This window comes from Amaranthus tricolor, chromosome 13 (assembly GCF_026212465.1).
Source record: "Amaranthus tricolor cultivar Red isolate AtriRed21 chromosome 13, ASM2621246v1, whole genome shotgun sequence".
Lineage (NCBI taxonomy): Eukaryota > Viridiplantae > Streptophyta > Magnoliopsida > Caryophyllales > Amaranthaceae > Amaranthus > Amaranthus tricolor.
Window position 1 is genome coordinate 8,722,222 of NC_080059.1, and position 14,270 is coordinate 8,736,491.

Below are 14,270 nucleotides of genomic sequence, written 5' to 3' on the forward strand. Positions count from 1 at the left end.
ATTTGGACGCCCAATCGTATATTTGAATATGCGACCGAGTGTTTGATTGATTGATTGATTTTCTTCACGTAAATTTGGTTTAGTAGTGAGTGAATACCCGCCCATGTATTTCATGACTTGCGTCTTTTTTGTCTTCTTTCCTCGGTCTATCAATTCACCATCTTTTGTAGCTCCTTCATGACTTCAATTAACTAGTTTTAGTTACTTTTTAGCTCAATTATTTGCAAAAATCATTGGAAAGATTAAATTTTAGAGACATATATAATACTCTCTCTGTTTTTAAATGTTCTTTTCATTCTTTTTTTTTTAGATTTCATTGCAAACTTTAAAATTAAATAATTTTAATTGAGTTTTTAAAAATTCTAAGAAGTTGTGATTTAGAAATTATAATTGAGATGAATTTAACAAGATTCAACATGAATGTGTTTTTTCTTATAGATCAATTAGAAATTGTGGTCAAAGTTTGACATTAAAATTTGTAAATTCTATTTGATAAAAAACATATGAAAACGTAGGGGGTAGGGAGTAGTTAATACTGAGTGGAAAACATTCGAAATATCATGATTAATCTTTAACACTTCTAAAATGACAAAAAATACAAATACCTACGACATATGATGTATCAAAATACAACCAAACAAAACTCTAAACATACAATGCAAGTAAAAGTATGAAATAAATATTTTTTCTGAATTTTAATTAGTTGGTTAAGATTCTGTATTAATTATTGTTTATCAATTGATCTTATTTGGTATATGTTTTTTAATGTATAACGTAAAATATAGTCACGTAGGATATTGTTTGATTCGTCTTAATACGTATTTTCATATATTGACCTTTTAAAAATTTTTATCATATGAAATTAAAGGATATTTAAAATTAGAATCATGCATTGGATAGCGTGAAAAACAAAAGTGTAACAACTATTAATAAACACAAGAAAAGGGAAAACAAACTTCTAACTTGACTATATTTAAAAAATTTCTTTTCATTCCAATGAATTGTTGATTTATCAATGCGTTTACAATAAGAAAAAGAATCATATAACGAGCCTATATAAATGGTACTTTTGAGAAGTAAAAACACAATCACATAAATTAAAGATTTGACTATATTTAAAAATCAATTTAATTAAAACTTTAAAAAAATTGGAGAAACTAAGAACAAATTTCTAACTTCACTTTATATATTGATGGTCATTATTTATTTACCAAACAAAAAAAAACATTAATTTCTAAATTATCAACCAAAATTTCATCTAAATCTCTCAAATTTTACTCCCATCATCCAACCAACCCTTCCCAGGCTCCGAGTAGTACTATTTAGGGACAGGGAGTGTATTTATTCAAAGAAATTCTACGAAGCCATTCCCAATTTCGAAACCCGGTTCCCAATCTTAATTTGATCTGCACAATTCCATAATTCAATCACACCAAACATCTAGAGTTGTAAGGTAATCGAGTAGGAACCTACGTTTGATCTACAGATCTTGGATCAATGGCTGCTCCAGATGCATTGTTTAGTCTTCGTAACAATTTCTACTTGGGAGCTTTCCAAGCCGCCATTAACAACAGCGATATATCTAATCTATCGGAAGAAGAATCAATTGAAAGAGATTGTTTCGTATACAGATCTTACATTGCTCTTGGTAGTCATCAACTTGTCATCAATGAAATCGATTCATCTGCTGCCACTCCTCTTCAAGCCGTCAAATTGCTTGCACTTTATCTTTCTGGGCCTGAAAACAAGGTTAATTTTCTCAGATCTAGATTTAGGGTTTTCAATTTCAGCTGTTTCTTGCTTGAATTTGATTAATGTTAATTACAGGATTCGGCAATTGCGAGCTTGAAGGAGTGGTTAGCAGATCCTGCCATGGGGAATATCCCTACTTTGCGCCTTGTTGCCGGCATCATATTTTTGCATCACCAAGAGTATTCTGAAGCTTTGAAGCATACCAATGCTGGAGGAACCATGGAATTGTTAGTACTGCTGTTTTCTCTCTTTTCTTCTGATATTATTATGGGATATTTTTTTTCTGAAACTAGGTTTTAATTTGAGTAATTAATACTGTTACAGACATGCATTGAACGTTCAAATATATCTCAAGATGTGTAGAGTAGATCATGCTGAGAAACAACTTAAGATTATGCAACAGATTGATGAGGATCATACATTGACTCAACTTGCTAATGCTTGGCTTAACTTAGCTGTGGTACTTTTATTATTTCTTGTTATCTTAAACGAATTGTCCATCCCAATTCCCGATTTGACCCCTGATGCTATAGATATGGTTTTGCTATTGTTGGTTTTTGTGACAGGGAGGTTCCAAAGTTCAGGAAGCTTATCTCATCTTCCAGGATTTCTCTGAGAGATTTCCGATGACTGGATTGATCCTCAATGGCAAGGCTGTTTGTTGCATGCACATGGGTAACTTTGATGAAGCTGAATCATTCTTACTTGAAGCTCTCAACAAGGTTTTGTTTTTTTTTTTCATTCAATTAAGTTTGAATAGTGTGCCTATAATTTCGATTTGTTTGTACCATGCTGTGTTTTGCAACCCAAGGGTAAACTTTGGCTAAGGCTTTACTTATTCATACATAATTTAAGTATTACTTTGCGCCAGTGCACTTAGATCTTTAAGGTTTAAAAAATTAAGTTGTATACTTGTATAAAAGTACGACCTGTTCTGAAATTTAAATACATAGAAAACAAAAACTAAGAAATCGACCATTGCTCGCTGATAGAATTTGTGCTGAAGAATGAAGATACATATGAATGGTGACATGAGCTTTTTCGACTCAAAAGAAATGTAAATATTATTTAATACATAAACTAAGACTATATATGTGAAATCAGGTTTGAAACTGTGAAAAATTGATCGACAAATTGCGTATGAACTTAGTGAACTCAGAATTCACCTTCACCTCAATACTTTCTAAAAGTTTCAGATAATAAGGATTTATGCTAATTGCTCTCTGGGATCCAAGTCTACAACAAAGGTTAAGAATACTATAACACCATTGGCCGAACACTAATGGAAGTGAGAAACTTTTAAAGATTTTGGTGAAATCTATCTTCAGCGTGCAAGCCATTTTTTTATGGGAAATTGACAATAGTCACACCATCACTATGGTCCTAAGTTATAGGAGTACTTCTAAAAGGGTTCTTACCGGAAAATGATTGTTGTATATATTAGATCAAAAAGCTATTTTGCCTTGTTGGTTGGTATTCCATTTTTTTCCTTTTACTTTTTAAAGCTCCTCCTCATTTTCTCCTTGCCCTATATAATAGACATCATCATTGATCCTCTCTCCTTACTCAGCCTCTTGCCGCACATCTTAGACCTCATTACTGAGCGTCGTTATCAAAGAACTAAAGTGCATTGTACCTCCTATCACCTCTAATCCACATCGTATCTAGATTCTAGACAACTCCACACTCCCTCCCTCCTCTCTCTTTGATGCTGCCTCAAAAGAAGCCATAAAGAAAGCATTTACGTTATCCGCTGCTTGAAAAAGTATATACTCTTCTGTTGTACTTGCTACAAGTTTTATTTTAGACTTTTCCTTTAATTTTTCTACATTTCTATTTATGTCTATTGTCCCACAACATCTTTCCTAATTCCAGCTATTTCTCCGTTCAGATTGTCTTCACATATCCAATGTGTTTTGTATTTTCTCACTTTTAATTGACAAAAAGCACCAAACCCACATTGTAGCAAAATTAGTGGACACAAGAGTAGGATTTAAGTGATGTGGAGGGGAGAGAGGAAATGAAGAAATTCATACCCATTTCTTGATATTGAGCCCATACCCTAATTTTTGATTTATAACCCAATCTTTTTATAGGTTTTAGTTTAGTATTTATTTCTCAAAGCTGTATTTAGAGTTCATTTATCATTTAATTTTTAGTATTTGTTCCCATATTGTTCAACTTTGAGAATGTTTTATTATTGGAGATAATGTGTTGGTAAAAGTGGGAAATGGTGGTGTTGGCAGCGATGTGTGGATAGCAATGTGTGCAAGTAAAGTGGTAAAGATGAGGCTAGTGGGAAGAAGTGAAGTAAAGGAGAGAAAAAGAAGGTTTTTAGAAAAAGGAAAAGAATATTCTGATGAGTAAATTGTTGCTTTAGGGAACCTATCATGTAGCTACACCTTGTAAGTTTTGATCATTAGTCATTATAGCTGGGATTTTTAGGGTAGAATGGGCCAATTTGAGTCTATTTGTGTAATTTTCCCTTTTACATAGTTCAACATGTGCTTAGTATTTACTAACTCATAATAGATAATATATGGAGACAAAACTCTTGATGACTAAAGTGATTTTCTTTTATTGCCAAACTTGATTTGAAAAGACAAAAAGTGTTTTTCTAATGTGTTTTGGTTATTTCACTACTGTGACCAATATAAGGAATGATGATTGATGTGAGATGGTAAACTTATACCATCATGCCCGTATTATATAGAAGGGAGTGAGTGACAGAGTGGTCCTTCATGTGGACAAGTGGATGAGTAGTGCAGATATGCATAAACGAATTGATTTCATATAAAGAATGTCCATCAAAGGATTTGGTTTTTTTGAAAATCTCCAATTGGAGAAAAAGGTGTGCAATTAAAAAAATAAGAGGAAGAAGATGAATTGTTTTGTTGGTTTATGCTTCCATCAATGACGATTAAAGTGATAATTTTGCCTTGCGCCTTGGAAAAAAAGACCTTTTGTGCCTCGGTGCGCCTCGCGCCTCTTAAAACTAGGATGTGATCTTTGTTTGCCATTTTTAGTATTTTGAATTTTTGTAATATATTTATACTTATATGCACGTTCAACACTTGGTAAGAGACTGGTGTATTATGTTTGGGGTACCTTTGAAATACTTGATGGATAATGTGTTCTAACCCCTCTATTTTTGTTTGTTCTTTGGTTTTGCCTTCTATTTAAAAAATTTCATAGAATTTGTTTTATACATATTGTACCCTCTTTGCCCATTAGTCCACAAATAAACTATTGTTTATGTAAAAAGTTAAATTTACTCTACCCAATCAATAGAATGTGTACCCTTCTACTAAATTTCCTCAGGCTCCTTTCGTCATATCATATGATGCGAGTGACGGGATATCTCAAGTCTTTCTTAATAAGTTTCTTTTATTCTTTTACACAATCCATAAAAAGTATTACACCTTCTTACTAAGTGTGCATGCAAACCTTATTTGAGGGATGACATGCATGACACTTATATGGTGGGAGCAGCAACTTAATGGCTTTAGAATAAATTGATATTGTTGTATGGTATAATTTTCATTAGCATATCTATGCCCATTTTCTATTTGACATATCCCGTATCCATCTATTGTCCATTTTTGAATTCCATGCAACCAAAATAACTCATATATGAACACCCCCTCAAAATATGATAAATCAAGGAAAAATGCTGTCATGTAATTGTTGCATGTTTTTTTATATAAGTAAAAATAAACTGGTAAGCTGGTGAATTTCGAAGAATTTTGAAATCGTTGTGCATAGCTTGCTCCTTTAGTTAGGTTTTCATTGTAAAGGGCTTCCCAACTGAGTTGTTAGCAACACGAATGAGTTTAAAATGATGTAAATTTGTAACTGATCCGATTTTATGCGGAAAGTGGATGACAGACAATTTAACTTGGTGGGTGTTACAGGATGCGAAGGATGCTGAAACACTGTCAAATTTGGTTGTATGCTGTCTTCACCTGAACAAACCAACAACTCGATACTTGAGGTAATTATGAGTGTAGTCTAGTGTATTTATTTTAATACTTAACTTTTTTTATTGTAATTTTGTTCATTTTATTTCATTTCATTGCCTGGAGAACTTCTTCCGCCATGTATTGTTCCTATTCTATTTCCCAAAAAAACCATCTGTTTTAGATTGACTTAGAGAGACGCAAGCAGAATAAAGTTCAAACCTAATCTTCTGCTTGTGTGGGTGAGGATCTTAGGGCTTGTTTGGTATGCAGGATTAGATATTTGGAAATTAGAAAGTGGAATTGGGATTGGGGCTTGATGGTTGGAATTTATGAAAAAGTTGAATATTACATGATATAATTATGCATTTGCTATTTTACCCCATCTAAGTCACTCTCTACACTCATCTCTCACCCTCTTCAACATCAAGTCATCAACATCAACGGTCAACCTCACTGAATTTCTCCTTGTTCTCGTCCTTTCACCAACATCCAGGGGGTGAGTTCATCCACCACCGCCTGAATTTCCTAAAATTGTTTAACTAACACCAGTACACAACAAGAAATTTCTTGTTTAAAAAAATCACCCAAAGTACAATCTTTCATTAACCTTCACTAAAGAAAATCATTTTACAAAAACGATGAAACTAGCAGAGATGAAATCAAAGCAGTGAAGATGCGAAAGCAAGAGGATTAGGGGATTATATGGGTTTCCTCCCTAGATCCCAAGTCCCAATTCTATGCTCTACCTCCCCTGGTCATGAAATTGTGGGACTTGGGTGTGTGAGACTACAAGTTCCATCACCCTTCCTCTTAACAAATGAAGGAATTTTAGTCTTTTACCTCCTTGTCCATTCCTCCCAGGCTCTCCCCAATTCATTTAAACAAACACCCTATAGATCCTTCAAAGTTTGATTTAGTATTTTGAATGATCCTGATCACTTGCACTGTTATTTTTAGTCGTGACTGCTTAAAGAAGCAGAAAGTGAACTTCTGTAATCCTTAAAATTTTGAATTTAGAAGACAACAATACTCATACCTACAGTTTTAACCACCACTGCAAATTCCACACCTTTTCCGTTTGATACAATGTCAGTTCTTTCTGCCTCTTAGTACACACTTCTGCCCTCTGCAGTTGTATCAATTTGGGTCTCTTGTATAAAATAAGTAGATTATCTTCTGTTCATTATCAGACAGAGGTTACGCTGTCATAACTGGGTTGGTAAGAAGCATCACTGGCAATGACACCTTCCAGGTTAAAGGTTACGTGCACAAGTTTATTTTATACTGGTTGTTTAACAATTTATTTTTTTCATAAAATGTCGGTCCCTGTCCTGTACTCTAAATATATCCAATCAATTTTTTTATTTTAGTTGTACTTTGTAAATTTACTGTGAATAGTTTTTACATATTTCTTCTGCATGTTATTTGTTATTGCCATTGTGAGATTGTTCAACTAGTCAGCAATGCTTCTTTGTGGAATTGCTTACTGGAAAATGCTTTTCGAGTTTGTAATATGGTACTAAGTCCGTGAATTGCATCGACTGTTGTAAGGTTCTCTGTAATTTGGTTTTGGTTTGGTCCTAACTTATCTCATTTTACTCTGAGAGCAAAGCATAACACGTGCATGCTTTTGCATGACACACATGAAAGAACCATACGATGTTTTCGTTTGTGTAACAACCATTGTTCGACATGGCAGTAATAAATCTCTAAAATTGTTCACTTCTCAGAGTCATTCATTGCTAAATGCTAACGTTTCTGAAAGTGATGTCAATTCTCTTTGTTCACCTGTGGGGAGTCTGGAGAGTGATTCTGTTTTGAAACATTAAAAATCCTTTTTTCAAGTCCATGTTTGGCAAGTTGTCTTATGGTGAATCTGTTCATCTTCTGCAGTCAATTGAAGGTAACACATCCAGAGCACATGTTTGTGAATCGTTTATCATCTGCAGAAGAAAATTTCGAGAGGGCTGCTCAGTCAGTTGCATAAGCGATCTATTATCACCTTTTTGAAATCAGGATATATTAATACTTGATTCTATCAAGCAGTCGATTTGTTCTTTATGAAATTAGCTTGAATTACTTTGATTGCTTTCCTTTCTTTTACTTTACCTTTCAAGATGGGGTCATCCAACTTAGCGGGAAATAGAATCGAAATTTGTAATGACAGGTTTATATGTTTCATATGGGCAGGGGCCATGTTTGATTTTTAATGTTTTGCATTTTGTTTTGCGGAGAAATTGTCTTAGTTACCTAAACTTCAAGTATGATATGGCCTGGATTGACCTCTTCACATCTAAGCTCGATCACTGCTGCAAAGGATATGGGAGTATTTCTTGGCTTTCCCTTCTCCTTTGCAAATTATCAGCCTTCTCTCATTTGTAATTTTGTACTTTGTTGCATAGTTTAAAAACTAAGGCTTCATTGCATCGCAAGAGTCACATTATAAAGGTTTTTACAAACACAATTCTGTAATTCTCCTTTATTGTAAGGGTGTAAAAAACTGTTTTAGACCGTTTAGACTTTCGAGGATGTCTTATGCCTTCAGCCTTCAGCTAATATTTTGCATTAGAATAGTTGTCACTCCTATCATTGGATCATTGTGTCATTATCATGTCCACTACCGTACTTTTGCCCTCTATTTTATAGTGCACTAGGTGCAAACTAACAGTGAGATAGACATCAAAGACATTCAGTTGAAGAGCTATTAGTGGGGAAAGATTGTTGAAATTTTGAAACAAAAAAAAAACTTATTTAAAAAATAAATTTTAAAATAAGCTTCGGAAAATTTTAATATGTAAAATAAGCGTCTTCGTTTCAAAGCTGAGGTTAGGTATTGTATGCTGGTTCTAATAGCGAACAAAGAAATTGGTAAAAAAAGGTCAAATTCTTTATTCGATGTTATTAACAAAAAAGGGACAATATCATAGCGTTTGAAGGGAAAAAAACATTTGTTCGCGAGCAAACAAAATTTTTTTGGTCCTTCAAACGCTATGATATCGTCTCCCATTTGTTCGCTATTTATAATAGCGAATAGAGTCATGGCAAACTTTTTTCTCTTGTTCGTTGTTAGTAACTAACAGTGAACAAAGCTAACCTTTGGCTCATATATCAACATGCTTATTTTGGAAATTTAAATTTTCCTAAGTTTATTTTGAGAATTTTTTCTAAAAAACATATTTTATTGATCTTTCAAGGTTGTTCACGCCTCACCTTTAAAAAATCATTAAAAATAACATATGGGTATTTGGGCCAACTCGACCTTTAAATGAAAATTTTCGTTCGTCTAATTATCACTAACGTAAAATCCTTATAATTTAGCATTTTTTATGATGTTTGGTGAAATTAACTTTTAAAATTAACAGTTGAAGTATCTATGAAAATTGATGTAATATTTATATTTTGATAAGAGTAGATACGTCTTTGTTATGTCAAGCTTAACAATATTGAAAACATTACCATTGTGTATCTTCTCAAGATTGATACAAAAAATTATTTGTTAAAACTCTTTTACGAAACACCAAAAATAGCCTCACTCAATTAACATGCTAAATACGGTTACAATAGCTATAGCCTATAAACTACACCTAAAATTGTGTAATTCTATTAGTTGTAAGTCTTATTATGTACCACCATCAACATAAAAGGACGTTGCCCAAATAGGGTTTTTTTCCCTTGCACAATACAACTTAGATAAGACAACCACTTAAATTGATAAATGGAAATAGGATTCCTTGTACTTGTAGGAGTCCAAAATTCTACTCCATCCATTCATGTTTCTTGTTCTTATTTGTTTTTTTTTATAGCTTTCAAAGCATGTAATCAAATTTTAATATCTATAAATACATTTTATAAAAAATTATAATAATACATAATAAAATTTTATACATCAAAATGAATCTAACAAGATTTAACATAAATATATTTCAACTTCTAGATATCCAAAAATAATCATATACAAGTTTTTCTCTCATGAAAACATTAAACAGAAATAGATTGAGTAAATGATTTCTATGACTTCCTTCCACTTGTTCTTGTGTCTTAATTATTCTATGGAAAGTAGTTGCTTAAGTATGAGGATTATTGTAATTAAGGTAGGTAAGTTTTACTACTAGCTCCATTATAAATTATATTAATTCTTTATTGAGGCTGTCTCACCATTTGTTATCCATTTTACAATTTTCAAAACCTCTTCTTAAGCTAATCAATTTCAGTCTACACGAATGAAGCCCTAGTTTCGTCCATTGCATTTTTCGTGTTTTGTGAATCAAGAAAATGTTATTTTTATTTGGGGACACTGAGGATGATATGTTCAAAATCCAATATAAACCAAAATTAAAGATTGGCCAAGCCAAAGATTCGCAATTGAAGCAAGGGAATCAGGAACATGTACAAAGAGTTTTCCTCCACTTTTATCGGTAGTACAAATAAACATTTGTAATACAACATTGATGTCTAATCTAGTCCGGTCTAATCATTACTCATCTGGTTTGAACGAAAATATTCTATAAAAAAAATGTAATAAAATTCCTCAAGTAGGAGTAGTTAGCAAGAAGAGAATCACAATTTACACAGTGGTCTCAATTTTGAAAACAAGCAAATGATTATTATGCGCATCACACATTACATACTGATACAGTGATACTGTGAACACCCTGTAGTATAAAAAATGGGAAGATTTATTCCCTTCTCGAATGGAAATGATTGTCGGTAGGCCTTGCAGCCATGGAAGAGTTCAGTCATATTATCCAAAACTGTACCGTGCACAAATTTTGGGACAGGGCGGTAGGGTGCTAAAACAGTGATCGGAGCTTAACTTGTTTTCTCGGTAGAAGGGATTTGAGATTCTGAATTGGGATTTGTCGGAGTGGAATCCATCAAGCTGGCAGCTATAGCAGCTTTTAGATCTTCATCTTCCATAGCAAGAAGTTCTGCCTCGGATAATGATGCAAACTGATCGGAAGGTTGCCTCCTGGTAGGAGCAACAGTATGTGAAGATTCACCCTTTGAGTTGCAGGCTTTTAATATCCGCACACAATCTTCTGGAGTCAGCCATTGACCGTATCCATTTGAAGCTTCGGAAGATGAAAGTGGACATTCCGTGGGGAAGTTTCCTCTCACAAGGAAAATACTCCAACCCGCACCTTTTAGTGAGTCAAGATAAGCGGAGAGGTAGAACTTGGAAAGGTGCTCTGGAGCTGGATATAGGCTATCAAAATTGTACCACTCCCCATTTATCTTTCGTATGGAAAACCAGTGATCCTGCAAATGGCATATAAAAGCTTTTTCTAGCTCAGGATCAACTTGAGCTGGTTCTGCCACAGGTGAATCTAATGGAATAACCTGCAAATCCCAAACCTCCAAGGCTTTTTGCAAGACCTACATTACACCACAAGAATTGCTATCAACTGGAAGTGACAAAATGTATAAATCAATCTCATAGCATGAGCTCTAGGCCCTTTGTGGTTTATTAAGTTTACTACGCAATTGAGGAAGATTACTTGCGGGCCTGTGGCACAGAATGTCAGGATTACAACAGTAAGTCATTCTATATAGAAACAAAAAGAATTTCATGCCCTGGATACTAAAAATAGGGACTGCGGTAAATTTGCTTCACTAATATAATATTTTAGCTATATTGAAGAAGGATTTAAGCATTGAAGTTGCTTCCTAATAGTGTTATTGAGTAATAGTAATGATATATTAATCCAAAATGGTGCACTATGTGAAGATAACTATCACCTATTTCTCCACAACTGCAACAGAGCTAGAGATATTTGGAGCAAATTGTTTAGAGTCTTAGGAGAGGCTATTATTTGAGCCATTTGGATAGAGAGATATAGAAGAACGTTATAAGGATAAATGTCTTCCATTTGATGAAGTTTGGGAGAGAGTCAAACCATTTGATCGAGAGAAATCAAATCCATTAGATGTAGTTTGGGAGAGAGTCAAGGTCTAGCCTCGCTTTGGTCAAGGGCTAATTTTCTTTTGGAGTATTCGTTAGTAGATCTTTATAGAGTGAAGATCCCTAGCAACAACAGTGAGAAAAGAAAGTCTTAGACACCAATAAACATCACGTCACCACCTAAAAACTACACACCGTCTCTAACACCTAGGCATCGATTTTTCTGAATTTTCTTTTATGTCCAGAATTACCAAATATTTCTTGCATTGCTTATCGTTCAAATTCCTTGTTTTCAGTTACATGTGAATGCAATTGGTTACTGCATTCCACAATCAGGTAAAGCCACGGTCTAAAAGCCTTGTATAAGAGCAGATTCTTTGATAATCATGTCCTCAAACAATAATAGATCGTCTTGACAGAAAAATCAAAACAAAGAAGAGGATGATGAGTGCAAGATAATGGATAAACTAAAAATTTGTTGTTTTCAGCATTACCTAATTTTTAAGTGCATGTATATTAGAATAAAGTTTATTAGCGTTATGCTTAAATCCACAATTGGCTACCAATTTGGTTGAATACTTGAATAATAATTCAGGTAACAGCGGCTTCTAGGCTTCTAGTGACTTGTCAAAGAAGAAGATTAAGAAGCACTAATTTTAATTCTGAGTTCTGAAGATAATGCTTAGGTAAAGTCCACTTGGAAGATGTAGATGATGTTTTTAATTTTAACTGATAATCTTGGGATCTAGATGATGCTTTAGCTTAAAGTGTAAATATTAATTACAATCCTTTATTTTGAATATGAAGTTTCTTTTCCATTCGCAATCATGCAAATTTTTTATGGTTAATAAATAGTTGCCATAGAAGACACAGATGAGTTTTCGCCAACTGACAAAGCAAGTGATAAACGAAAAAAAGGCCCATGCTTTTCTACAAAATCACCAATACTAAAAATGGCATTCATACATTAATACTCACCAAATTCTCAAGCTATTATAGCATGTTATTCTAACATATTAACCATTATTATCTTTTTTTAATGTTAGTCTCGATCATACTGCAATCGCGACGACATCTGCAATTTTTTTTCTATTCTTTGAAGGAAACAAAGATAAGGAGTTCAAAATTTTCAACCTACACCTTCAAATGGATGTCCTATGGCTAATTGGCTATGGTACAAGAGGGATATACATAATTTTTGCAACATCCTAAATTATTGACACCATGTTTCAGCCAAACCATGCTCTTCCACAATACATAAAATTTGAAATACTTGAGCCCTTTTGCGTAAGCAGCTCATTATTTTACACAATACGTTGAATGCTAGGATCTCTTGAGCTCACAAATATCTTTCATTTTGACCTAGTGAAAAACCGATCAAAATCGTCGTTCAACCAAAGATTCTATTACATATTTACATTTTCTCCAATTTTCAAATACATTGTTGGAGATAGTGAGCGCTGAAAACAGACATATAAGAGTAACTAGGCAAAATTGAAAAAATGCAAAGAGTCACAGACAGTATTATTGGACTCAGGATTCTAATTTCAGCCAACATGATTTATGAATGTGTTTGAAAGTTTCCTCAAGGTCAATAAGGAAGCCATAGTTGTGGTTCATCAAACAAGAAGGTCAATGCAGTACACAACTACTAGGAATGCAAAAACGATATAGATTAAAATGAAAAGAATGAGATCTGTAAGGTCATTATGGAATCCATGGTTGTGAGTTTGTGACTCAACAAGAGATGATAAAAACAACTCATCTTAAAAAGGGAAATAAATCCTTAGTTTCTTAGCCATTATCCAACTTAATCTTAGCAAATAACATCAATAAATAGAGAAAAACAACTTAAATTTAATTCCATATAATAAGCTCAATACCTGAATACTAAAATCGCCACCCAATGAAACATTATGGGACTCTTGAGAAGCAAAATCACCTGAAGCATCACCAACATTACCTTGAATCATCATCTGTCTCTCTCTGCGATCAAGATCGGAAGCCAATGCAGCCAAATCGAACTCTGAAAAGAAAGGTCCTTGTAATACTGTATTCACGCAATGCACTGCACACAATTTTGCTTCTTGAACTTCGTGGTACAGCATTCCTCCATTGCTCGAACTTTCCATGCTCTACTCCGGTGCAATTTTGGAACCAATTACTCACTAATCGACCACGTTTTGCGAGATGTTTTCAGCAACAAACCCTAATTTCAGTGACCAAAACAATTTCACTTTCTCTCTATAGTCTATATATTTTCGGATGTTTTATCTTTACTGCTGGTCTTACTGCTAAGTCAAATTGAATCTAAGAAATGTCACCAAAATGTAGTTATTTTTTACTTGTAAAATTGTTGACTTCAATACTATTTATTGAGCAAATTAACATTTATATTATCGATAATTTATAATTAAAATACACTTATATGAGATTTTATAATCGTCTCGATTCAACCTTTATTAATTTCTAAGTTTCATATTTTTTGATATGCATAACCAGAGATATTAACGATTGAATGTGTACATTGAAAGATGTGAAAAATCAAATGTTGTAAGTAAAAATCAAATGAGACGTTTTTATGAAGGTATCATTTTCATTGAGATGTCTCAATTTGCTGTTACTATCTTATAATGATTATTTACAATCTTAAG

At 33.4% G+C, this 14,270-nt stretch overlaps 2 protein-coding genes across 2 annotated transcripts; one reads left to right on the top strand and one right to left on the bottom strand.

Annotated features, from left to right (window-relative positions):
• Positions 1 to 1,083: 1,083 nt before the first annotated feature.
• Positions 1,084 to 8,265, top strand: LOC130797474 (coatomer subunit epsilon-1-like). The gene is made up of 6 exons (XM_057660065.1): positions 1,084 to 1,749; positions 1,828 to 1,979; positions 2,077 to 2,212; positions 2,319 to 2,474; positions 5,667 to 5,746; positions 7,608 to 8,265. The coding sequence occupies exons 1-6, from the start codon at positions 1,498 to 1,500 to the stop codon at positions 7,699 to 7,701; spliced, it is 870 nt and encodes a 289-aa protein (XP_057516048.1). The 5' UTR covers positions 1,084 to 1,497; the 3' UTR covers positions 7,702 to 8,265.
• A 1,776-nt stretch (positions 8,266 to 10,041) lies between these two features.
• Positions 10,042 to 13,905, bottom strand: LOC130797856 (ataxin-3 homolog). The gene is made up of 2 exons (XM_057660643.1): positions 13,500 to 13,905; positions 10,042 to 11,090 (listed from the first exon to the last, which is right to left on the bottom strand). The coding sequence occupies exons 1-2, from the start codon at positions 13,746 to 13,748 to the stop codon at positions 10,524 to 10,526; spliced, it is 816 nt and encodes a 271-aa protein (XP_057516626.1). The 5' UTR covers positions 13,749 to 13,905; the 3' UTR covers positions 10,042 to 10,523.
• Positions 13,906 to 14,270: the final 365 nt, after the last annotated feature.

Excerpts from the sequence above, each read along its gene's own strand:
- LOC130797856 (XM_057660643.1), bottom strand. The coding sequence starts at position 13,748 with ATGGAAAGTTCGAGCAATGGAGGAATGCTGTACCACGAAGTTCAAGAA. Across the intron at positions 11,091-13,499 it reads GTGGCGATTTTAGTATTCAG|GTCTTGCAAAAAGCCTTGGA; the intron begins GTATTGAGCTTA and ends GGTGTAATGTAG.
- LOC130797474 (XM_057660065.1), top strand. The coding sequence starts at position 1,498 with ATGGCTGCTCCAGATGCATTGTTTAGTCTTCGTAACAATTTCTACTTG. Across the intron at positions 1,750-1,827 it reads TTTCTGGGCCTGAAAACAAG|GATTCGGCAATTGCGAGCTT; the intron begins GTTAATTTTCTC and ends TGTTAATTACAG. Across the intron at positions 2,475-5,666 it reads TACTTGAAGCTCTCAACAAG|GATGCGAAGGATGCTGAAAC; the intron begins GTTTTGTTTTTT and ends TGGGTGTTACAG.